This window comes from Oncorhynchus tshawytscha, linkage group LG13, assembly GCF_018296145.1.
Source record: "Oncorhynchus tshawytscha isolate Ot180627B linkage group LG13, Otsh_v2.0, whole genome shotgun sequence".
Classification (NCBI taxonomy): Eukaryota; Metazoa; Chordata; class Actinopteri; order Salmoniformes; family Salmonidae; genus Oncorhynchus; species Oncorhynchus tshawytscha.
The window spans coordinates 77,575,531-77,594,373 of record NC_056441.1 but is presented as its reverse complement, the minus strand read 5'-3'; the positions used below and the strand labels follow the sequence as shown (position 1 = coordinate 77,594,373).

At 50.1% G+C, this 18,843-nt stretch overlaps 1 protein-coding gene across 1 annotated transcript in view; it reads right to left on the bottom strand.

Moving 5' to 3' along the window:
- The window catches only part of robo1 (roundabout, axon guidance receptor, homolog 1 (Drosophila)), a 423,568-nt gene that overhangs the window by 76,869 nt on the left and 327,856 nt on the right, over window positions 1–18,843 (bottom strand). Inside the window, exons 15-17 of the mRNA XM_042296381.1 lie at window positions 18,464–18,695; window positions 16,434–16,555; window positions 13,025–13,196 (exon numbers count right to left, since the gene is read on the bottom strand). Of these exons, the coding sequence (XP_042152315.1) occupies window positions 13,025–13,196; window positions 16,434–16,555; window positions 18,464–18,695 (526 nt within the window). The remainder of the gene's footprint in view (window positions 1–13,024; window positions 13,197–16,433; window positions 16,556–18,463; window positions 18,696–18,843) is intronic.

The window sequence follows — 18,843 nt, the reverse complement described above, 5'->3', positions numbered from 1 at the left end:
GGAGAGGGAGAGGGGGTACAGGGTGAGGAGATGAGAGGAGAGGAGAGGGGTACAGGGAGGAGATAAGAGGAGAGGAGATGAGAGGAGATGAGAGGAGAGGGAGGGGTGGGTGAGGAGATGAGAGGAGAGGAGAGGGGTACAGGTGAGGAGATGAGAGGAGAGGAGAGGGGTACAGGGTGTGAGGAGATGAGAGGAGAGAGAGGGGTACAGGTGAGGAGAGAGGAGAGGAGGAGGAGGAGGGGTACAGTGTGAGGAGATGAGAGGAGAGGAGAGGGGTACAGGGTGAGGAGATGAGAGGAGAGGGGAGGGAGGGGTACAGGTTGAGGAGATGAGAGGAGAGGAGAGGGGTGTGTGAGGAGATGAGAGGAGAGGAGAGGGGTACAGTGTGAGGAGATGAGAGGAGAGGAGAGGGGTACAGGGTGAGGAGATGAGAGGAGAGGAGAGGGGTACAGTGTGAGGAGATGAGAGGAGAGGAGAGGGGTACAGGGTGAGGAGATGAGAGGAGAGGAGAGGAGAGGAGAGGGGTACAGTGTGAGGAGATGAGAGGAGAGGAGAGGGGCACAGGGTGAGGAGATGAGAGAGGAGAGGGAGGGAGGGGGACAGGTTGAGGAGATGAGAGGAGGAGAGGGGTACAGGGTGAGGAGATGAGAGGAGAGGGGAGGGGAGGGGTACAGTGTGAGGAGATGAGAGGAGAGGAGAGGGGTACAGGGTGAGGAGATGAGAGGAGAGGAGAGGGGTACAGGGTGAGGAGATAAGAGGAGAGGAGGGGTACAGTGGAGGAGAGGAGGGGGTACAGTGTGAGGAGATAAGAGGAGAGGAGAGGGGTACAGTGTGAGGAGATGAGAGGAGAGGAGAGGGGGTACAGAGCAAAGAGGAGAGGAGAGGGGTGTGTGAGGAGATGAGAGGAGAGGGGTGCAGGGTGAGAGATAAGAGGAGGAGGAGAGGAGAGGGGTGTGTGAGGAGGTGAGAGGAGAGGGAGGGGTACAGTGTGAGGAGATGAGAGGAGAGGGGAGAGAGGAGAGAGGAGGAGAGGGTGAGGAGATGAGAGGAGAGGGGTACAGGGTGAGGAGATGAGAGGAGAGGGGGTACAGGGTGAGGAGATGAGAGGAGAGGAGAGGGGTACAGGGTGAGGAGATGAGAGGAGAGGGGAGGGGAGGGGGTACAGGTTGAGGAGATGAGATGAGAGGAGGGGAGAGGGGTACAGGGTGAGGAGATGAGAGGAGAGGGGTGCAGTGTGAGGAGATGAGAGGAGAGGGGTGCAGGGTGAGGAGATGAGAGGAGAGGGGTACAGGGTGAGGAGATGAGAGGAGAGGGGTGCAGTGTGAGGAGATGAGAGGAGAGGGGTGCAGGGTGAGGAGATGAGAGGAGAGGGGTACAGGGTGAGGAGATGAGAGGAGAGGGGTGCAGTGTGAGGAGATGAGAGGAGAGGGGTGCAGGGTGAGGAGATGAGAGGAGAGGTGAGGGGTGAGAAGGTGAGGTAGCGATAGAAGAGTGATGGAATGGGGAGATAAAGGCAGAGGGGAAAGTAAGAGATGGTGAAGACATAAAGAAGGGATTAGGAAGGATGAAAGGAGACGGTCAGGAATGTCAGCGGGCCAGAGCAGGTCGAGTGTCAGAGGAGGCAGAAAGTACACAGTAATGAGCAAAGGAGGAGCAAGGAGGGAGGACATGGGAAGTAGTAAAAAGGGGAGAAAGAGAGAGAAGAAAGGAAATGTTATTTGTTATTTTCAATTTTTTACTTATCTATTTTGTTCTTGACACTTTTTTCCTTAACTTCTTAAAGCATTGTTGGTTAAGGGCTTGTAAGTAAGCATTTGTTTCACTGTAAGGTCCACACCTGTTGTATTCGGTGCATGTGACAAATAACATTTTATTTTATTTGATTTATTTTAAACACAAAAGTTCAAACCAAGTGGAAAAGCCTGAAACGGGGAATGATTTTGATGTTAGAAAAAACTAAATGAAGCCAGGAAAGGGCATAAATATGAACGTTGTCTTTTCTTTTGACATACAAAAGACTTCTTTCATCTCTGCAGGTGAGTGTAAGGCTGGGCCTGGGCTGTGGAGCAGCAGAGATGGAACGCTCTCTCTATTACAAAAGAGCTGATCCCAGAACTGATCCCAGTCAACAATGGCAGGTAATCAGACAAAAGGTCTCAACCCAGGAGATTTAAGCATAATATATTCGTATCAGAATTGAACCAGGAAGCACACTACCTGAATGTTCCACACACCCAGGAAGACTTAAAGAGGTATGACAACACACTGAGCAACATTCTATTAGTTATTATTACAGCGAATGAGATCACAGCAGTACTAATAAAAACATAGTACTAGTCATTAGCACACTATAGCCCTTTAATGTGCAGCTTGGGTTTGTCTTTCTGTTAGCTTTTGCAACTGTTCTACTAGTCAAAATGAACCGTCAGAACTAGTGATCACACTACAAAGGCCTGTTTTCTTCATCTGTCTATTCTCCCTGTGCCTCACATGAAAGTGTTGTCCCCCTAAGAAATGTCTTCATGTCAGCTTGCTTATCTCATTTTTTTCATCTCTTTTTTTTTTATATATATATTTTTTTATAAATCTCTCTTGTTTCATGTTGCAACTATTTTTATCTTTACAGACTCACTCAGCCAGAGGCAAACAGGTTTCCCCAAATTCCAGTGTTGCTACCTCTACCCATCTCTCTCTCTCTCTTTGTCGAGTTGGGGAGCCCTCTCTCTCTTTTCTCTCCTTCCCCACTACTATGTGGATTTCATGAGTGTTTCTGTGAGGATGGAAGCAGAGTAGCGATGTGACTAAACAGTCCTCAGGGATTGTACAGGTATCTAGGCTGCTATGCCATGACGCAAACAAGCCTATAGTGTGACAAATGCATTAGGGTGAAGCGCTGGTCGCGTTTTTCCACTCCAGTGTTGGAACATGGCAACAGGCGCCGCTGGAAGCCCTCAAGTGAGAGAAATTGTATCAGTCACAGCTTCCTGCTTCTCCATGCCCATCCCAGCCCACTTTAACACACACCGACACACAGCTGTCCCTCTACCAAGCACCCAGCTTCCTGCTTCCTGCTTCTCCATGCCCATCCCAGCCCACTATAACACACACCGACACACAGCTGTCCCTCTACCAAGCACCCAGCTTCCTGCTTCTCCATGCCCATCCCAGCCCACTTTAACACACACCACACAGACAGCACAGCTGTCCCTCTACCAAGCACCCAGCTTCCTGCTTCTCCATGCCCATCCCAGCCCACTATAACACACACCGACACACAGCTGTCCCTCTACCAAGCACCCAGCTTCCTGCTTCTCCATGCCCATCCCAGCCCACTTTAACACACACCGACACACAGCTGTCCCTCTACCAAGCACCCAGCTTCCTGCTTCTCCATGCCCATCCCAGCCCACTATAACACACACACAGACTCCATGCCCATCCCAGCCCACTATAACACACACAGACACACAGCTGTCCCTCTACCAAGCACCCAGCTTCCTGCTTCTCCATGCCCATCCCAGCCCACTATAACACACACCGACACACAGCTGTCCCTCTACCAAGCACCCAGCTTCCTGCTTCTCTACCAAGCACCCATGCCCATCCCAGCCCACTATAACACACACCGACACACAGCTGTCCCTCTACCAAGCACCCAGCTTCCTGCTTCTCCATGCCAATCCCAGCCCACTATAACACACACCGACACACAGCTGTCCCTCTACCAAGCACCCAGCACCGCTGTTCGATGTTGTTATCATTTATTCACTTTACCGTGAGCAGATTTGTCGTAGCTCAGATCTGTGGAGTATTCTAACAGGATCTTAAACAGCCTGGGCTATATGAGTGAAGACTGAATTATATTCATCCCAGGTAGCTATAATTCATGACTGACTGATGTGCCAGGTATCAACAGTACTATACTGTACATACATAGTGCACTGTAGCTGATCTTGACACTCCACATGACAAATGGAGAGAGAAGGAATTTGTCTGGAAAATAACTTGCTACATTGGGTTTACAGCCCCTCCAGTACCGTAATCTTGACAGGTAAGCTAATAAAGGGTTAATAAAAACATAATCTCACAACACACAGTTGTGCCAGAGTTCATGGTTTATTGCTCTTGTTAAGCACTAGAACATTGCCTCTTTGACTGGAGAAGAGAACAGAAAAGAGCATGCAAGAACAGGGCAGAGCAGAACAGGGAAGAGCAGAACAGGGCAGAGCAGGGAAGAAGAGGGCAGGGCAGAAGAGGGCAGGGAAGAGCAGAACAGGGCAGAGCAGGGAAGAAGAGGGCAGGGCAGAAGAGGGCAGGGCAGAACAGGCAGGGCAGAACAGGGCAGGGCAGAACAGCGCAGGGCAGAACAGGGCAGAGCAGGGCAGAACAGGGCAGGGCAAAACAGGGCAGAGCAGAACAGGGCAGAACAGAGCAGTGCAGAACAGAGCAGAACAGGACAGAGCAGAACAGAGCAGAGCAGAGCAGAACAGGACAGAGCAGAGCAGAACAGATCAGAACATGGCAGAGCAGAACAGGACAGAAAGGAGCAAGGCAGAGCAGGGCAGAGCAGGGCAGAACAGAGCAGGGCAGGGCAGGGCAGGGCAGGGCAGGGCAGAAGAGAGCAAGGCAGAGAAGGGCAGGGGAGAACAGAACAGGGCAGAGCATGGCAGAACAGAGCAGAGCAGGGCAGGAAAGGGCAGAACAGAGCAGGGCAGAACAGAGCAGAACATGGCAGAACAGAACAGAGCAGAGCAGGGCAGAGCAAGGCACAGCAGAACAGAGCAGAACATGGCAGAATAGAACAGAGCAGGGCAGAGCAGAACAGAACAGAGCAGGGTAGAACACAGCAGAGCAGAGCAGGGCAGAACAGAGCAGAACATGGCAGAACAGAACAGAGCAGAGCAGGGCATAGCAAGGCACAGCAGAACAGAGCAGAGCAGGGTAGAACAGAGCAGAACAGGGCAGAACAGGGTAGAACAGGGCAGAACAGAGCAGAGCAGGGTAGAACAGAGCAGAGCAGAGCAGAACAGATCAGAGCAGGGTAGAACAGAGCAGAACAGGGCAGAGCAGGGTAGAACAGGGCAGAACAGAGCAGAGCAGGGTAGAACAGAGCAGAGCAGGGCAGAACAGAGCAGAACAGAGCAGAGCAGAGCAGGGCAGAACAGAGCAGAACATGGCAGAATAGAGCAGAACAGAGCAGAGCAGAGCAGGGCAGAACAGAGCAGAACATGGCAGAATAGAGAGCAGGGCAGAGCAGAACAGAGCAGAGCAGAGCAGAGGCAGAACAGAGCAGAGCAGGGCAGAGCAAGGCTGAGCAGAAGAGAGCAGACAGAGCAGGGCAGAACAGAGCAGAACATGGCAGAATAGAGCAGGGCAGAGCAGAACAGAGCAGGGCAGAGCATAGCAGAGCAGGGCAGGAAAGGGCAGTACAGAGCAGGGCAGAACAGAGCAGAACATGGCAGAATAGAACAGAGCAGGGCAGAGCAAGGCACAGCAGAACAGAGCAGAGCAGGGTAGAACAGAGCAGAACATGGCAGAACAGAGCAGAACAGGGCAGAACAGAGCAGAGAGCAGGGCAGAACAGAGAGCAGAGCAGAGCAGAGTAGAACAGAGCAGAGCAGAGCAGAGCAGGGCAGAACAGAGCAGGGTAGAACAGAGCAGAACAGAGCAGAGCAGGGTAGAACAGAGCAGAACAGAGCAGAGCAGGGCAGAACAGAGCAGAGCAGAGCAGAGCAGGGCAGAACAGAGCAGAACAGAGCAGAGCAGGGTAGAACAGAGCAGAACAGAGCAGAGCAGGGTAGAACAGAGCAGAACAGGGCAGAGCAGGGTAGAACAGAGCAGAACAGAGCAGAGCAGAGCAGAACAGAGCAGGGGCAGAGCAGGGCAGGGCAGAGCAGAACATGGCAGAATAGAACAGAGCAGGGCAGAGCAGAGCAGGAGCAGGGCAGAACAGAGCAGAGCAGAGCAGAGCAGGGCAGAGCAGAGCAGGGCAGAGCAAGGCACAGCAGATCAGAGCAGAACATGGCAGAACAGAACAGAGCAGGGTAGAACGGAGCAGAACAGAGCAGAACAGAGCAGGGCAGGGCAGAGCAGAACAGAGCAGAACAGCAGGGCAGAATGGAACAGAGCAGAGCAGAGCAGAACAGAACAGAGCAGGGCAGAGCAGAACAGAGCAGAACAGAGCAGGGCAGAGCAGAACAGAGCAGGGCAGAGCAGAACAGAGCAGGGCAGAAGAGCAGAGCAGAACAGAACAGGGAGAGCAGGGCAGAGCAGAACAGAACAGAACAGAGCAGGGCAGAGCGGTGCAGAACAGAGCAGAACAGAGCAGGGCAGAGCAGAACAGAACAGGGAAGAGCAGGGCAGAGCAGGGCAGAGCAGAACAGAGCAGAAGAGAGCAGAGCAGAGCAGAACAGAGCAGAACAGAGCAGAGCAGGGTAGAACAGAGCAGAACAGAGCAGAGCAGGGTAGAAGAGAGCAGAGCACAGAGCAGAACAGAGCAGAGCAGGGTAGAACAGAGCAGAACAGGGCAGAGCAGGGTAGAACAGAGCAGAACAGAGCAGAGCAGAGAACAGAGCAGAGGAGCAGAGCAGAGCAGAGCAGAGCAGGGCAGAGCAGAACAGAGCAGGGCAGAGCAGAGCAGAACAGAGCAGAACAGAGCAGGGCAGAGCAGAACAGAGCAGAGCAGAGCAGAACAGAGCAGAACATGGCAGAATAGAACAGAGCAGAACAGAGCAGAGCAGAGGAAGAACAGAGCAGAGCAGGGCAGAGCAAGGCACAGCAGATCAGACAGAACATGGCAGAACAGAACAGAGCAGGGTAGAACAGCAGAACAGAGCAGGGTAGAACAGAACAGAACAGAGCAGAAACAGAGCAGGGTAGGGCAGAACAGAGCAGGGCAGAGCGGAACAGAGCAGGGGCAGAGCAGAGCAGAACAGAGCAGGGCAGAGCAGAACAGAGCAGGGCAGAGCAGAACAGAGCAGGGCAGAGCAGAACATGGCAGAATAGAACAGAGCAGGGCAGAGCAGAACAGAGCAGAGCAGAGCAGGGCAGAGCAGAGGCAGAACAGAGCAGAGCAGAGCAGGGCAGAGCAGAACAGAACAGGGAAGAGCAGGGCAGAGCAGGGCAGAGCAGAACAGAGCAGAAGAGAGCAGAGCAGAACAGAGCAGAACAGAGCAGAGCAGGGTAGAACAGAGCAGAACAGAGCAGAGCAGGGTAGAACAGAGCAGAACAGAACAGAGCAGAGCAGAGCAGGGCAGAATGGAACAGAGCAGGGCAGAGCAGAACAGAACAGAGCAGGGCAGAGCAGAACAGAGCAGAACAGAGCAGGGCAGAGCAGAACAGAGCAGAGCAGAGCAGAACAGAGCAGGGCAGGGCAGAGCAGAACAGAGCAGGGCAGAGCAGAACAGAACAGAACAGAGCAGGGCAGAGCGGTGCAGAACAGAGCAGAACAGAGCAGGGCAGAGCAGAACAGAACAGGGAAGAGCAGGGCAGAGCAGAGCAGAGCAGGGCAGAGCAGAACAGAGCAGAAGAGAGCAGAGCAGAGCAGAACAGAGCAGAACAGAGCAGAGCAGGGTAGAACAGAGCAGAACAGAGCAGGGTAGAACAGAGCAGAACAGAACAGAGCAGAGCAGGGTAGAACAGAGCAGAACAGGGCAGAGCAGGGTAGAACAGAGCAGAACAGAGCAGAGCAGGGTAGAACAGAGCAGAGCAGAGCAGAGCAGGGCAGAGCAGAACAGAGCAGGGCAGAGCAGAGCAGAACAGAGCAGAACAGAGCAGGGCAGAGCAGAACAGAGCAGAGCAGAGCAGAACAGAGCAGAACATGGCAGAATAGAACAGAGCAGAACAGAGCAGAGCAGGGAAGAACAGAGCAGAGCAGGGCAGAGCAAGGCACAGCAGATCAGACCAGAACATGGCAGAACAGAACAGAGCAGGGTAGAACGGAGCAGAACAGAGCAGGGTAGAACAGAACAGAACAGAGCAGAAACAGAGCAGGGTAGGGCAGAACAGAGCAGGGCAGAGCAGAACAGAGCAGGGGCAGAGCAGAGCAGAACAGAGCAGGGCAGAGCAGAACAGAGCAGGGCAGAGCAGAACAGAGCAGGGCAGAGCAGAACATGGCAGAATAGAACAGAGCAGGGCAGAGCAGAGCAGAGCAGAGCAGAGGCAGAGCAGAAGGGCAGAGCAGAACAGAGCAGAGCAGAGCAGGGCAGAGCAGAACAGAACAGGGAGAGCAGGGCAGAGCAGGGCAGAGCAGAACAGAGCAGAACAGAGCAGAACAGAGCAGAACAGAGCAGAGCAGAACAGAACAGAGCAGAACAGAGCAGAGCAGGGTAGAACAGAGCAGAACAGAACAGAGCAGAGCAGGGTAGAACAGAGCAGAACAGGGCAGAGCAGAGAACAGAGCAGAACAGAGCAGAGCAGAACAGAACAGAGCAGAGCAGAGCAGGGCAGAGAACAGAACAGAGGCAGAACAGAGCAGAACAGAGCAGAACAGAGCAGGGCAGAGCAGAACAGAGCAGAGCAGAGCAGAACAGAGCAGAACATGGCAGAATAGAACAGAGCAGAGCAGGGCAGAGCAAGGCACAGCAGATCAGACCAGAACATGGCAGAACAGAACAGAGCAGGGTAGAACGGAGCAGAACAGAGCAGGGTAGAACAGAACAGAACAGAGCAGAAACAGAGCAGGGCAGGGCAGAACAGAGCAGGGCAGGGCAGAACAGAGCAGGGCAGAACAGAGCAGAACAGAGCAGGGCAGAGCAGAACAGAGCAGGGCAGAGCAGAACAGAGCAGGGCAGAGCGGAACAGAACAGGGCAGAGCAGGGCAGAACGGAGTAGAACAGAGCAGGGCAGAGCAGAACAGAGCAGAACAGAGCAGGGCAGAGCGGTGCAGAACAGAGCAGAACAGAGCAGGGCAGAGCAGAACAGAACAGGGAAGAGCAGGGCAGAAGAGAACAGGGAAGAGCAGGGCAGAGCAGGGCAGAGCAGAACAGAGCAGAAGAGAGCAGAGCAGAGCAGAACAGAGCAGGGCAGGGTTGAACAGAGCAGAACAGAGCAGAGCAGGGTAGAACAGAGCAGAACAGGGCAGAGCAGGGTAGAACAGAGCAGAACAGAGCAGAGCAGGGTAGAACAGAGCAGAACAGGGCAGAGCAGGGTAGAACAGAGCAGAACAGAGCAGAGCAGAGCAGGGTAGAACAGAGCAGGGCAGAGCAGAACAGAGCAGGGCAGAGCAGAACAGAGCAGAACAGCGCAGGGCAGAGCAGAACAGAGCAGAGCAGAGCAGGGAAGAACAGAGCAGAGCAGAGCAAGGCACAGCAGATCAGAGCAGAACATGGCAGAACAGAACAGAGCAGGGTAGAACGGAGCAGAACAGAACAGAGCAGAAACAGAGCAGGGCAAAACAGAGCAGAGCAGGGCAGAGCAGAACAGAGCAGGGCAGAGCAGAACAGAGCAGGGCAGAGCAGAACAGAACAGGGCAGAGCAGAACAGAACAGGAGCAGAACAGAGCAGGGCAAAACAGAGCAGAGCAGGGCAGAGCAGAACAGAGCTGGGCAGAACAGAGCAGAACAGAACAGAGCAGAACAGAGCAGAGCAGAGCAGAACAGAGCAGGGCAGAGCAGGAACAGAACAGGGCAGAGCAGAACAGAACAGAACAGAGCAGAACAGAGCAGAAAACAGAGCAGAGCAGGGCAGAGCAGAACAGAGCAGGGCAGAACAGCAGAACAGGGCAGACAGAACAGAGCAGGGCAGAGCGGAACAGAGCAGGGCAGAGCAGAACAGAGCAGGGCAGAGAGACAGAGCAGGGCAGAGCGGAGCAGAACAGAGCAGGGCAGAGCAGGGCAGAGCAGAGACAGAGCAGAACAGAGCAGAGCAGAACAGAGCAGGGCAGAGCAGAACAGAGCAGAGCAGAACAGAGCAGGGCAGAGCGGAACAGAACAGAGCAGAGCAGAACAGAGCAGGGCAGAGCAGAACAGAGCAGGGCAGAGCAGAACAGAGCAGGGCAGAGCAGAACAGGGCAGAGCAGAACAGAGCAGGGCAGAGCAGGGCAGAGCAGAACAGAACAGAGCAGAACAGAGCAGGGCAGACAACAGAGCAGGGCAGAGCGGAACAGAGCAGGGCAGACAGAACAGAGCAGAACAGAGCAGAACAGAGCAGGGCAGAACGGAGCCGAACAGAGCAGTGCAGAGCAGAACAGGGCAGAGCAGAACAGAGCAGGGCAGAGCAGAACAGAGCAGGGCAGAGCAGAACAGAGCAGGGCAGAGCAGAACAGAGCAGGGCAGACAGAACAGAGCAGAACAGAGCAGAACAGAGCAGAACAGAGCAGGGCAGAGCAGAACAGAGCAGAACAGAGCAGGGCAGAGCAGAACAGAGCAGAACAGAGCAGAACAGAACATTATTCATTAATCAGAGCAGAACAGAGCAGGGCAGAGCAGAACAGAGCAGGGCAGAGCAGAACAGAGCAGAACAGAGCAGGGCAGAGCAGAACAGAGCAGGGCAGAGCAGAACAGAGCAGGGCAGAGCGGTGCAGAACAGAGCAGAACAGAGCAGAACAGAGCAGGGCAGAGCGGTGCAGAACAGAGCAGAACAGAGCAGGGCAGACGGTGCAGAACAGAAGAACAGAGCAGAACAGAACAGAACAGCAGAACAGAGCAGGGCAGAGCAGAACAGCAGAACAGAGCAGAACAGAGCAGAACAGAACAGGGAAGAGCAGGGCAGAGCAGAACAGAGCAGAACAGGGCAGAGCAGAACAGAACAGGGAAGAGCAGGGCAGAACAGAACAGAACAGGGAAGAGCAGGGCAGAGCAGAACAGAGCAGAACAGAGCAGGGCAGAGCAGAACAGAACAGGGAAGAGCAGGGCAGAACAGAACAGGGAAGAGCAGGGCAGAGCAGGGCAGAGCAGAACAGAGCAGAACAGAGCAGAGCAGGGTGGGGCAGCCAAGTCTCATGACATTGGCCTCTTTGGGTATAGCAAGCCCCATCCCCCTCTCCCTGCCTCCCCCTTGCCTCCTTCAACTAGGCTGCTGTGGTCAGAGAGACGTCGTAAATTCCTGAGGATCTCCTCATGGACACACAGTATAGAGAGAGTACATTTTCATAGAGAACAAAGGAATTCCTTCCACCTCACAGAACTTGAGGTACGAACAAATTTCATGTTCAGGAGAAAGTATAAAAGATCGGTGAAGAATCCAGCTACGAACTGGTCCGTTTGTTACAACTTGGGGAAGCTTATGGGAGACGGTGTGGCCACATTACCATAACGCTGTTTATATAATAGCCTCAGATATTGTTGTATAAGATGAATGAGTGAGTATGATACTTGTTTACACAATTTTACAATGTGATTTTGGACTGTTTAATGAAGGAAAACTCAAAAAGGGGATTGGAGTTAACTAAATCAGAGGACCGCCCCTGAGCCCAGTTAGGGTCAGACAGCCCTGAGCCCAGTTAGGGTCAGACAGCCCTGAGCCCAGTTAGGGTCAGACATCCTGGGACAGCCCTTTTCTGCCATTCCGGATAAAACCCAACTTTGAGAAATTATCACCAGACCAGGTTGTGGACCATTGCTGAATCTTTTAACCATACCACGTGGTTAAACTCTTAGACTATCGATACCGACAGAATAAGAACAAATCTTTGATATTAATTACTAGTCTGCAGCTAGGAATTCGGTATCATTGAACGCGAAGAACGACAACCGCCGAAACATCCACTCTATAACGAAACAAATGAATGTCACTCGGAACTACCCACTATAACCACGACAGAGAGAGAAAGAGAGAGAGGGAGAGAGACGGACAATTCTACAAAAGAAACAACCTTTTCACCAGCGATCAAGATGACACACTGAGCGTAAATATATATATTGATTGCAATTGTTTCCGAATGAGTGAGCGTTCATGTGCAAAGGATTGGCATTTCAATTGTTATAATTATCACTCTGTTGTGACTTCTTAGTCGACCCCCACTTCCCCTTTTGTCTAACAAGCTGCCATGCCGGTTTAGCCCACTAGGGCACATTCTCCTATCATTTCATGTAACCACATTTACCTTGTTTGTTTGTTTATGCATTTCTGTGAATTACTTAATTAGTAATAAATAAATGATTTAAGACAATTGATGTATGGATGACTCATAGTGAAGACTGGGTTCGTGCAGATAACCAACCTTTTACAACGTTTGGAATGAGACTAACGTGAGGTAAAATAAATTATTCATTAATCAGAAGACTATGGATCAGATATGAAAATATCTGAAAGGTTATATTAGGAAATTATAACCTTGTAATCTTAACATTTTTCCTTGGTGCCCCGACTTCCTAGTTAATTAGTTACATGATTAATCAGTCTAATCGCGTAATACTAATTACAGAGAATCTTTGATAAAAACTATAAGTCTTCAGTTTAATGATAGTAAAGACACGACACAAGCTTCAAGCAATGAACTGCTGCCTAGTAAGAATTTCATGAACCGTTTTATCACAATGTCAGCCAGGTAAAAACCATTGAGGCTGTACAGTGACAGTGGTCAACACGGCGTTAAGATAGAATAACATGTCACTGTCAGTCATGCTCATCACACACTGTTTATGAGGTCTGACGTGGCTATAATTGCTACGGTAATCATTTCAATGACACATCTAACCACTATTATAAACCAAGAACAGGTGAGCAGACAGGGGCACAGAGGAATTCAGGGATTTGCTTCATTGTAAAACAATGTCATAGCACTACTTTAATGTTAATATGACAGCTGTAAACGTAGATGAATAAACCCTTCAGAATAAGATTATAGGGAAGTCAATACTACAAAATGTCCATTGACTATTTGCCAGCTATTGAGGTTAAAGCAGGTGGGGAAGTTATTAGGCAGTAAGCCTTGGAATCCACGCTGTATGAAGTTAACAAGTGAGGACACATAGAAGAAGGACATATCCCTGCTCTTCCTCTTCTTCCACCCGATGGAAAATAATGTTATTTGAACCTTCTGCTGGGTGCAGAGAAATGCAGGTCAGAGTTCTCCTCCACTCACCTATCTGGAAGAAGGTGACATCAGACTTGACCCCTGGGCCTGCCCCAGTGCTGGCTGCGACCTCCACACTGTAACGGATCCCTGGAGCCAGGCTGGGGATCAGCAAGGAGAAGGTAGAGCCGTCCACCGTACGGTTGACATGGTACCTGCTCTCATTCCCCAAACACCAGATCTGACAGGACAGAGAGAGAAGACAATATAACAGTGTTCTGATGGTGGTGTGACATGTACAGCAAGTTAGCTACTTCTGGTTGATGCTAATGTATCATTTCAGCGCAGATTTAATTATTCCACCCAGGTATTCCACATATAAAAACACCGGGACACATTTTTCTGTGTTTCTGGGTGTGTTCCACACAGAGTCTGTATTAGCTGTGGTAGCCATGTCCCCCTGTCTGAGTGAGTGTAACCTAACCCCATGAAAAGCTAAGTGCGGGTCAGTACTCACCTCCATAACCCTACTGCAACAGCAGCAGCGCAGGTTTGTCAGTGACTCACAGGTAGGAGAGAGGGCTCTCTCAGGCTAACTCAATCCAGGGCTCTCTGAGGCTAACTCAATCCAGGGTCACAAAGTGCTTCATTCATTCACCTCAGCATGAGGGCTGCTAACCTCAACATCCTGAACCTGGCTAACCCCAGCATCCTGAACCTGGATAACCCCAGCATCCTGAACCTGGCTAACCCCAGCATCCTGAACCTGGATAACCCCAGCATCCTGAACCTGGATAACCCCAGCATCCTGAACCTGGATAACCCCAGCATCCTGAACCTGGATAACCCCAGCATCCTGAACCTGGATAACCCCAGCATCCTGAACCTGGATAACCCCAGCATCCTGAACCTGGACAGCATCCTGAACCTGGATAACCCCAGCATCCTGAACCTGGATAACCCCAGCATCCTGAACCTGGACAACCCCAGCATCCTGAACCTGGCTAACTCCAGCATCCTGAACCTGGATAACCCCAGCATCCTGAACCTGGATAAACCCAGCATCCTGAACCTGGCTAACCCCAGCATCCTGAACCTGGATAACCCCAGCATCCTGAACCTGGATAACCCCAGCATCCTGAACCTGGATAACCCCAGCATCCTGAACCTGGATAACCCCAGCATCCTGAACCTGGATAACCCCAGCATCCTGAACCTGGATAACCCCAGCATCCTGAACCTGGATAACCCCAGCATCCTGAACCTGGCCTCTGCTTTCTCTACCCCCACCACCGTATGTTGACATCCCTCACACACAGATGTGTGTGTGTGTGTTTGGAGGTAGGGGTAGTGTTAGAAAGCCCCAGAAGCCTGAGGGGCTGCTTTAGGAGTCGTGGTGGGAAGAAGCGCCACTAGGGACCATATGCAGTAATGACCAAGGAACGCTCCCCGCGCCGGATTTAACAACCATGAAATTACTATAAACCCTATCGGCAGAAAACATTTACCTGGAAAATTAACAGTGGCTTAACTTTTAAAATGACTTTGCTGTGTCTCCCCTCCAACACTAACCTACAATCCCTGTGACAAAAAATAATTTTCCAATTAAAATGTCAGTACTCACACTGCATGTTATATGAGGAGTGTGCTGGCCACAGCGAGGGGGTTACACAAAGAGAATACTTATGAGTGAACACAGAGAGGAGGGAGTGGAGCAGAGGGCGGAGAGAGGAATGCTATGGCTGAACTACAAAATTAGGCTGACATGTACCAAAAAAAGATGGAGTAGAGTAGCCCTTTCCTGAAGACAATGACCAAAAGCGCCCCCTTTGGCCTCATGGGTGGAACGTTATTAATATTTGTCATAATTTTATTTTTTTATTTTTTTATTTTAACAACGATAATCTGGTGTTTTCTATGTCAAACAGTTTTGTTATATTTCAGTCTGATATGATGTATATAAAGTGAAATATTGGGATCCAAATGGAATACATTTCAACTCTATATCTGACATGGTACAGTTGTCTACTTTTTTTAAGCCCATAACCATACTGTATTTCTGAGGTGTATTTTGTTTCAAAGTAGATTTGTTTAAGACTACCAAGAATCACTCTGTGGGACCCTGATTTAGCCCACTGTCGTAAAAGATGAAACGGTTTAACAAGAGAAGCCTTCCCAAAAATATCTCACAAGCTTCGCTCTATTTTCCCTGCTATAATCTCACTCTCCCGTTGTCTTCACCTTGATTGGATTCACTGTCTGTCTTTCCCATTAATAACCCTCTTTCCAGCAGAGCAGAGTCAAAGAAATCCCTTCCAAATGATTTACGAGGCTCATAAGAGTAGCTTGTGGGCCAATGGCCAAGCGCCAATAGATGTTCAGAAAATATATCGTTATCTAGATGTTTAGCCTGCAGACCTCTCATCATTAGATGTATTAATCAGCAGGATGAATATACAATGTGTTGCTACAATGTATGGCTATAGTGCATGCCTATAAGGTATGCCTGTAATGTATGCCTATAATGTATGCATACAACGTATGGCTATAATGTATGCCTATAATGTATGACTATAATGTATGGATACAGTGTATGTTTATAATGTAATGAATGGGTATAATATATGGTTATATGTATGGTTACAATATATGAGTCTAATGTATGGCTGTAATATATTGCTAAAATGTATGGCTGCTAAAATGTTTGGCTGCTATAATATGTGGCTATAATGTATGATTACAATGTATGGATATAATGTATGACTATAACGTATGGATATAATGAATGGCTGTATAGATAATACATCAGTTATTCTAGACCTTCAGTAGACTAACTCTGAATAATCCACGAAAGGCCCTTATATTCAAAGCTGGACCTCGAAGCCTCCCACTGGGCACACACTGGTTGAATCAATGTTGTTTCCACATGATTTCAATTCAATTCTGTTGAATCAATGTGGAATACACATTGAAATGACCAGTGCTTTTCCCCTCCATTCTTCTGCTATAATTAGGGGATTTAGACCTGGGAAACCACGTAGGTGCAATTAATTATGAGGTAGAACAGAACCAGCATGCTCTGGACCCCGTAGATTAGGAGTTGAATACCCCTGCACTAAGGAACAGAGAGCCTCCCAGGACAACTCAGAAAGTGTGTACATCTATCTAGTCCACCAGATGGCACTGTTTCACAACCATTTCTACCTGCCACCACACAGTAACATCCTACTGTCTCTTTCAGCTCTGAGATGACTAGGCACAGAGGAAGATGACAACCTCTACCCATGTATTACCTTACAGTCTGTCTCTCCTTTGTCTCGCTCTGTGTTACAAATAATGACATGTTGTTACAGTAGATATACCCTGCAGACCAGAGGCCAGGGGTTGCCTACATAGTAGTACACTACCGTAGTACACTACCTTTGACCAAACTCAGAGTATATGTGGGTAATTTGGGGGTCCCTGCCAGTGTTCTCACCTTGTACTCCTGGACCACCCCGTTCTGCTCCTCCTCTGGAGGCGGTTGCCAGGAGACCATGATGGCGGTCCCATTCTCCCCGCTCTCTGTGACGGTAACCCCACGAGGGGCTGCACTGGGAGCTGGGAACAGACAGATAGACAGACACAACAACACATGTAAATGTAATACACCATCAACAGTAACACACACTGTCTGTCCCCAGCTGTCTGTCCCCACACACTGTTACAACAGTAACACACACTGTCTGTCCCCAGCTGTCTGTCCCCACACACTGTTACAACCGTAAAACACACTGTCTGTCCCCAGCTGTCTGTCCCCACACACTGTTACAACAGTAACACACACTGTCTGTCCCCAGCTGTCTGTCCCCACACACTGTTACAACAGTAACACACACTGTCTGTCCCCAGCTGTCTGTCCCCACACACTGTCCACACACTGTTACAACAGTAACACACACTGGCTGTCCCCAGCTGTCTGTCCCCACACACTGTTACAACAGTAACACACACTGTCTGTCCCCAGCTGTCTGTCCCCACACACTGTTACAACAGTAACACACAATGTCTGTCCCCAGCCCCAGCTGTCTGTCCCCACACACTGTTACAACAGTCCCCACACACTGTTACACACACACACACTGTCTGTCCCCAGCTGTCTGTCCCCACACACTGTTACAACAGTAACACACACTGTCTGTCCCCAGCAACAGTCTGTCCCCACACACTGTTACAACAGTAACACACACTGTCTGTCCCCAGCTGGTCTGTCCCCACACACTGTTACAACAGTAACACACACACTGTCCCCAGCGGTCTGTCCCCACACACAGTAACACACAATGTCTGTCCCCAGCTGTCTGTCCCCACACACTGTTACAACAGTAACACACACTGTCCCCAGCTGTCTGTCCCCACACACTGTTACCAGTAACACACAATGTCTGTCCCCAGCTGTCTGTCCCCACACACTGTTACAACAGTAACACACACTGTCTGTCCCCAGCTGTCTGTCCCCACACACTGTTACAACAGTAACACACAGCTGTCTGTCCCCACACACTGTTACAACAGTAACACACACTGGCTGTCCCCAGCTGTCTGTCCCCACACACTGTTACAACAGTAACACACACTGGCTGTCCCCAGCTGTCTGTCCCCACACACTGTCTGCTCTCTCCTCACTTCTACTGCTCTCATAAATGGATCCTATCCAGAAGAGAACAGAAGTAGAACAGTCACAGTTGGACTGTCTCTATTCACTAGGGGTCTGTACTAAAATGACTATTTTTCTTTGTTCAGAGAAAGTGTTTACAAATAAATGTAAAAAAAATCACTGTTTATTCAAATAAAGAGAGAATTCTGATTTCAATGTTTACACCTGTGTGTTCTGTGATGATTCTACCCTGATGAGTTTAATTAAAGTTCATTTATTATGACAACATACAACATAACACTCTTAATCTCGTTCCGATTGACTGTAATGAAATCAGGCATTCCTGCTCACGGGTGTGAGGCCATCGTGTTTGAACTACGAAAACAATTAGCAACAAAGCTTTGCTGAATACAACAAGGAAGAAGGAAAACACACACCCACACATTTTGGCTAACAGTCTTTTTTCAGTCAGCTCCTCTCTCATTCATTCCACATAACTTTTCACAACGCTTCTCTCTTTCATATGGCCGATATGAGCTCTGGGTTGCACCCAAACCCTGGAAGATTTTCACAACCACACAACCACATCCTTTTCAATAATTAACACAGCACCTAGGTGACAAATAGTATTTGGGTTCATCATCCTCTGGGTTTCACGGGACTTTTTCCAACAGTACAACATCTGGCCTAACACACAGAAACACCACAGAACACACAATCATCCTTTACTCTCTACGCCCGCTGGGAACAGCTGCTGTTCTCACACACATGTATAGTTACAAAGGTCACAGACAAACTCTGTGCGCGCACACACACACACACACACACACACACACACACACATACACCCACACACAGACTTGTCCACCCACCTTCCTCCAGAGTCTTGGCTATCTTGACCTCACTGTCTGTTCCCTGGAACTCGTTGAAGAAGGGGCGAACTTTGAACTCGTAAGTGACTCCCTTCCTGAGCTGTGGCACCACAGTACTGTCCTCCCCTGGGGTTCTCACCTCAAACACAGCCCAGTCACTCCTCTGCTGGCCCTCTGGAGAGGCACGGTACATCACCTTATAACCCTGGATGTACTGAGACTGCTGCTCCACCTAGTGGCCAGGGGAGACAATAACACACATACACACACGGTCAACTTGACTCCATTTAGGCACTCAGAGTGACTCTACAGTGGAAAGTCTCTCAGCATCATTCTGGAACATTATCAATAGACAGTTCAGTTGTAGCTGTAGGCCAGTT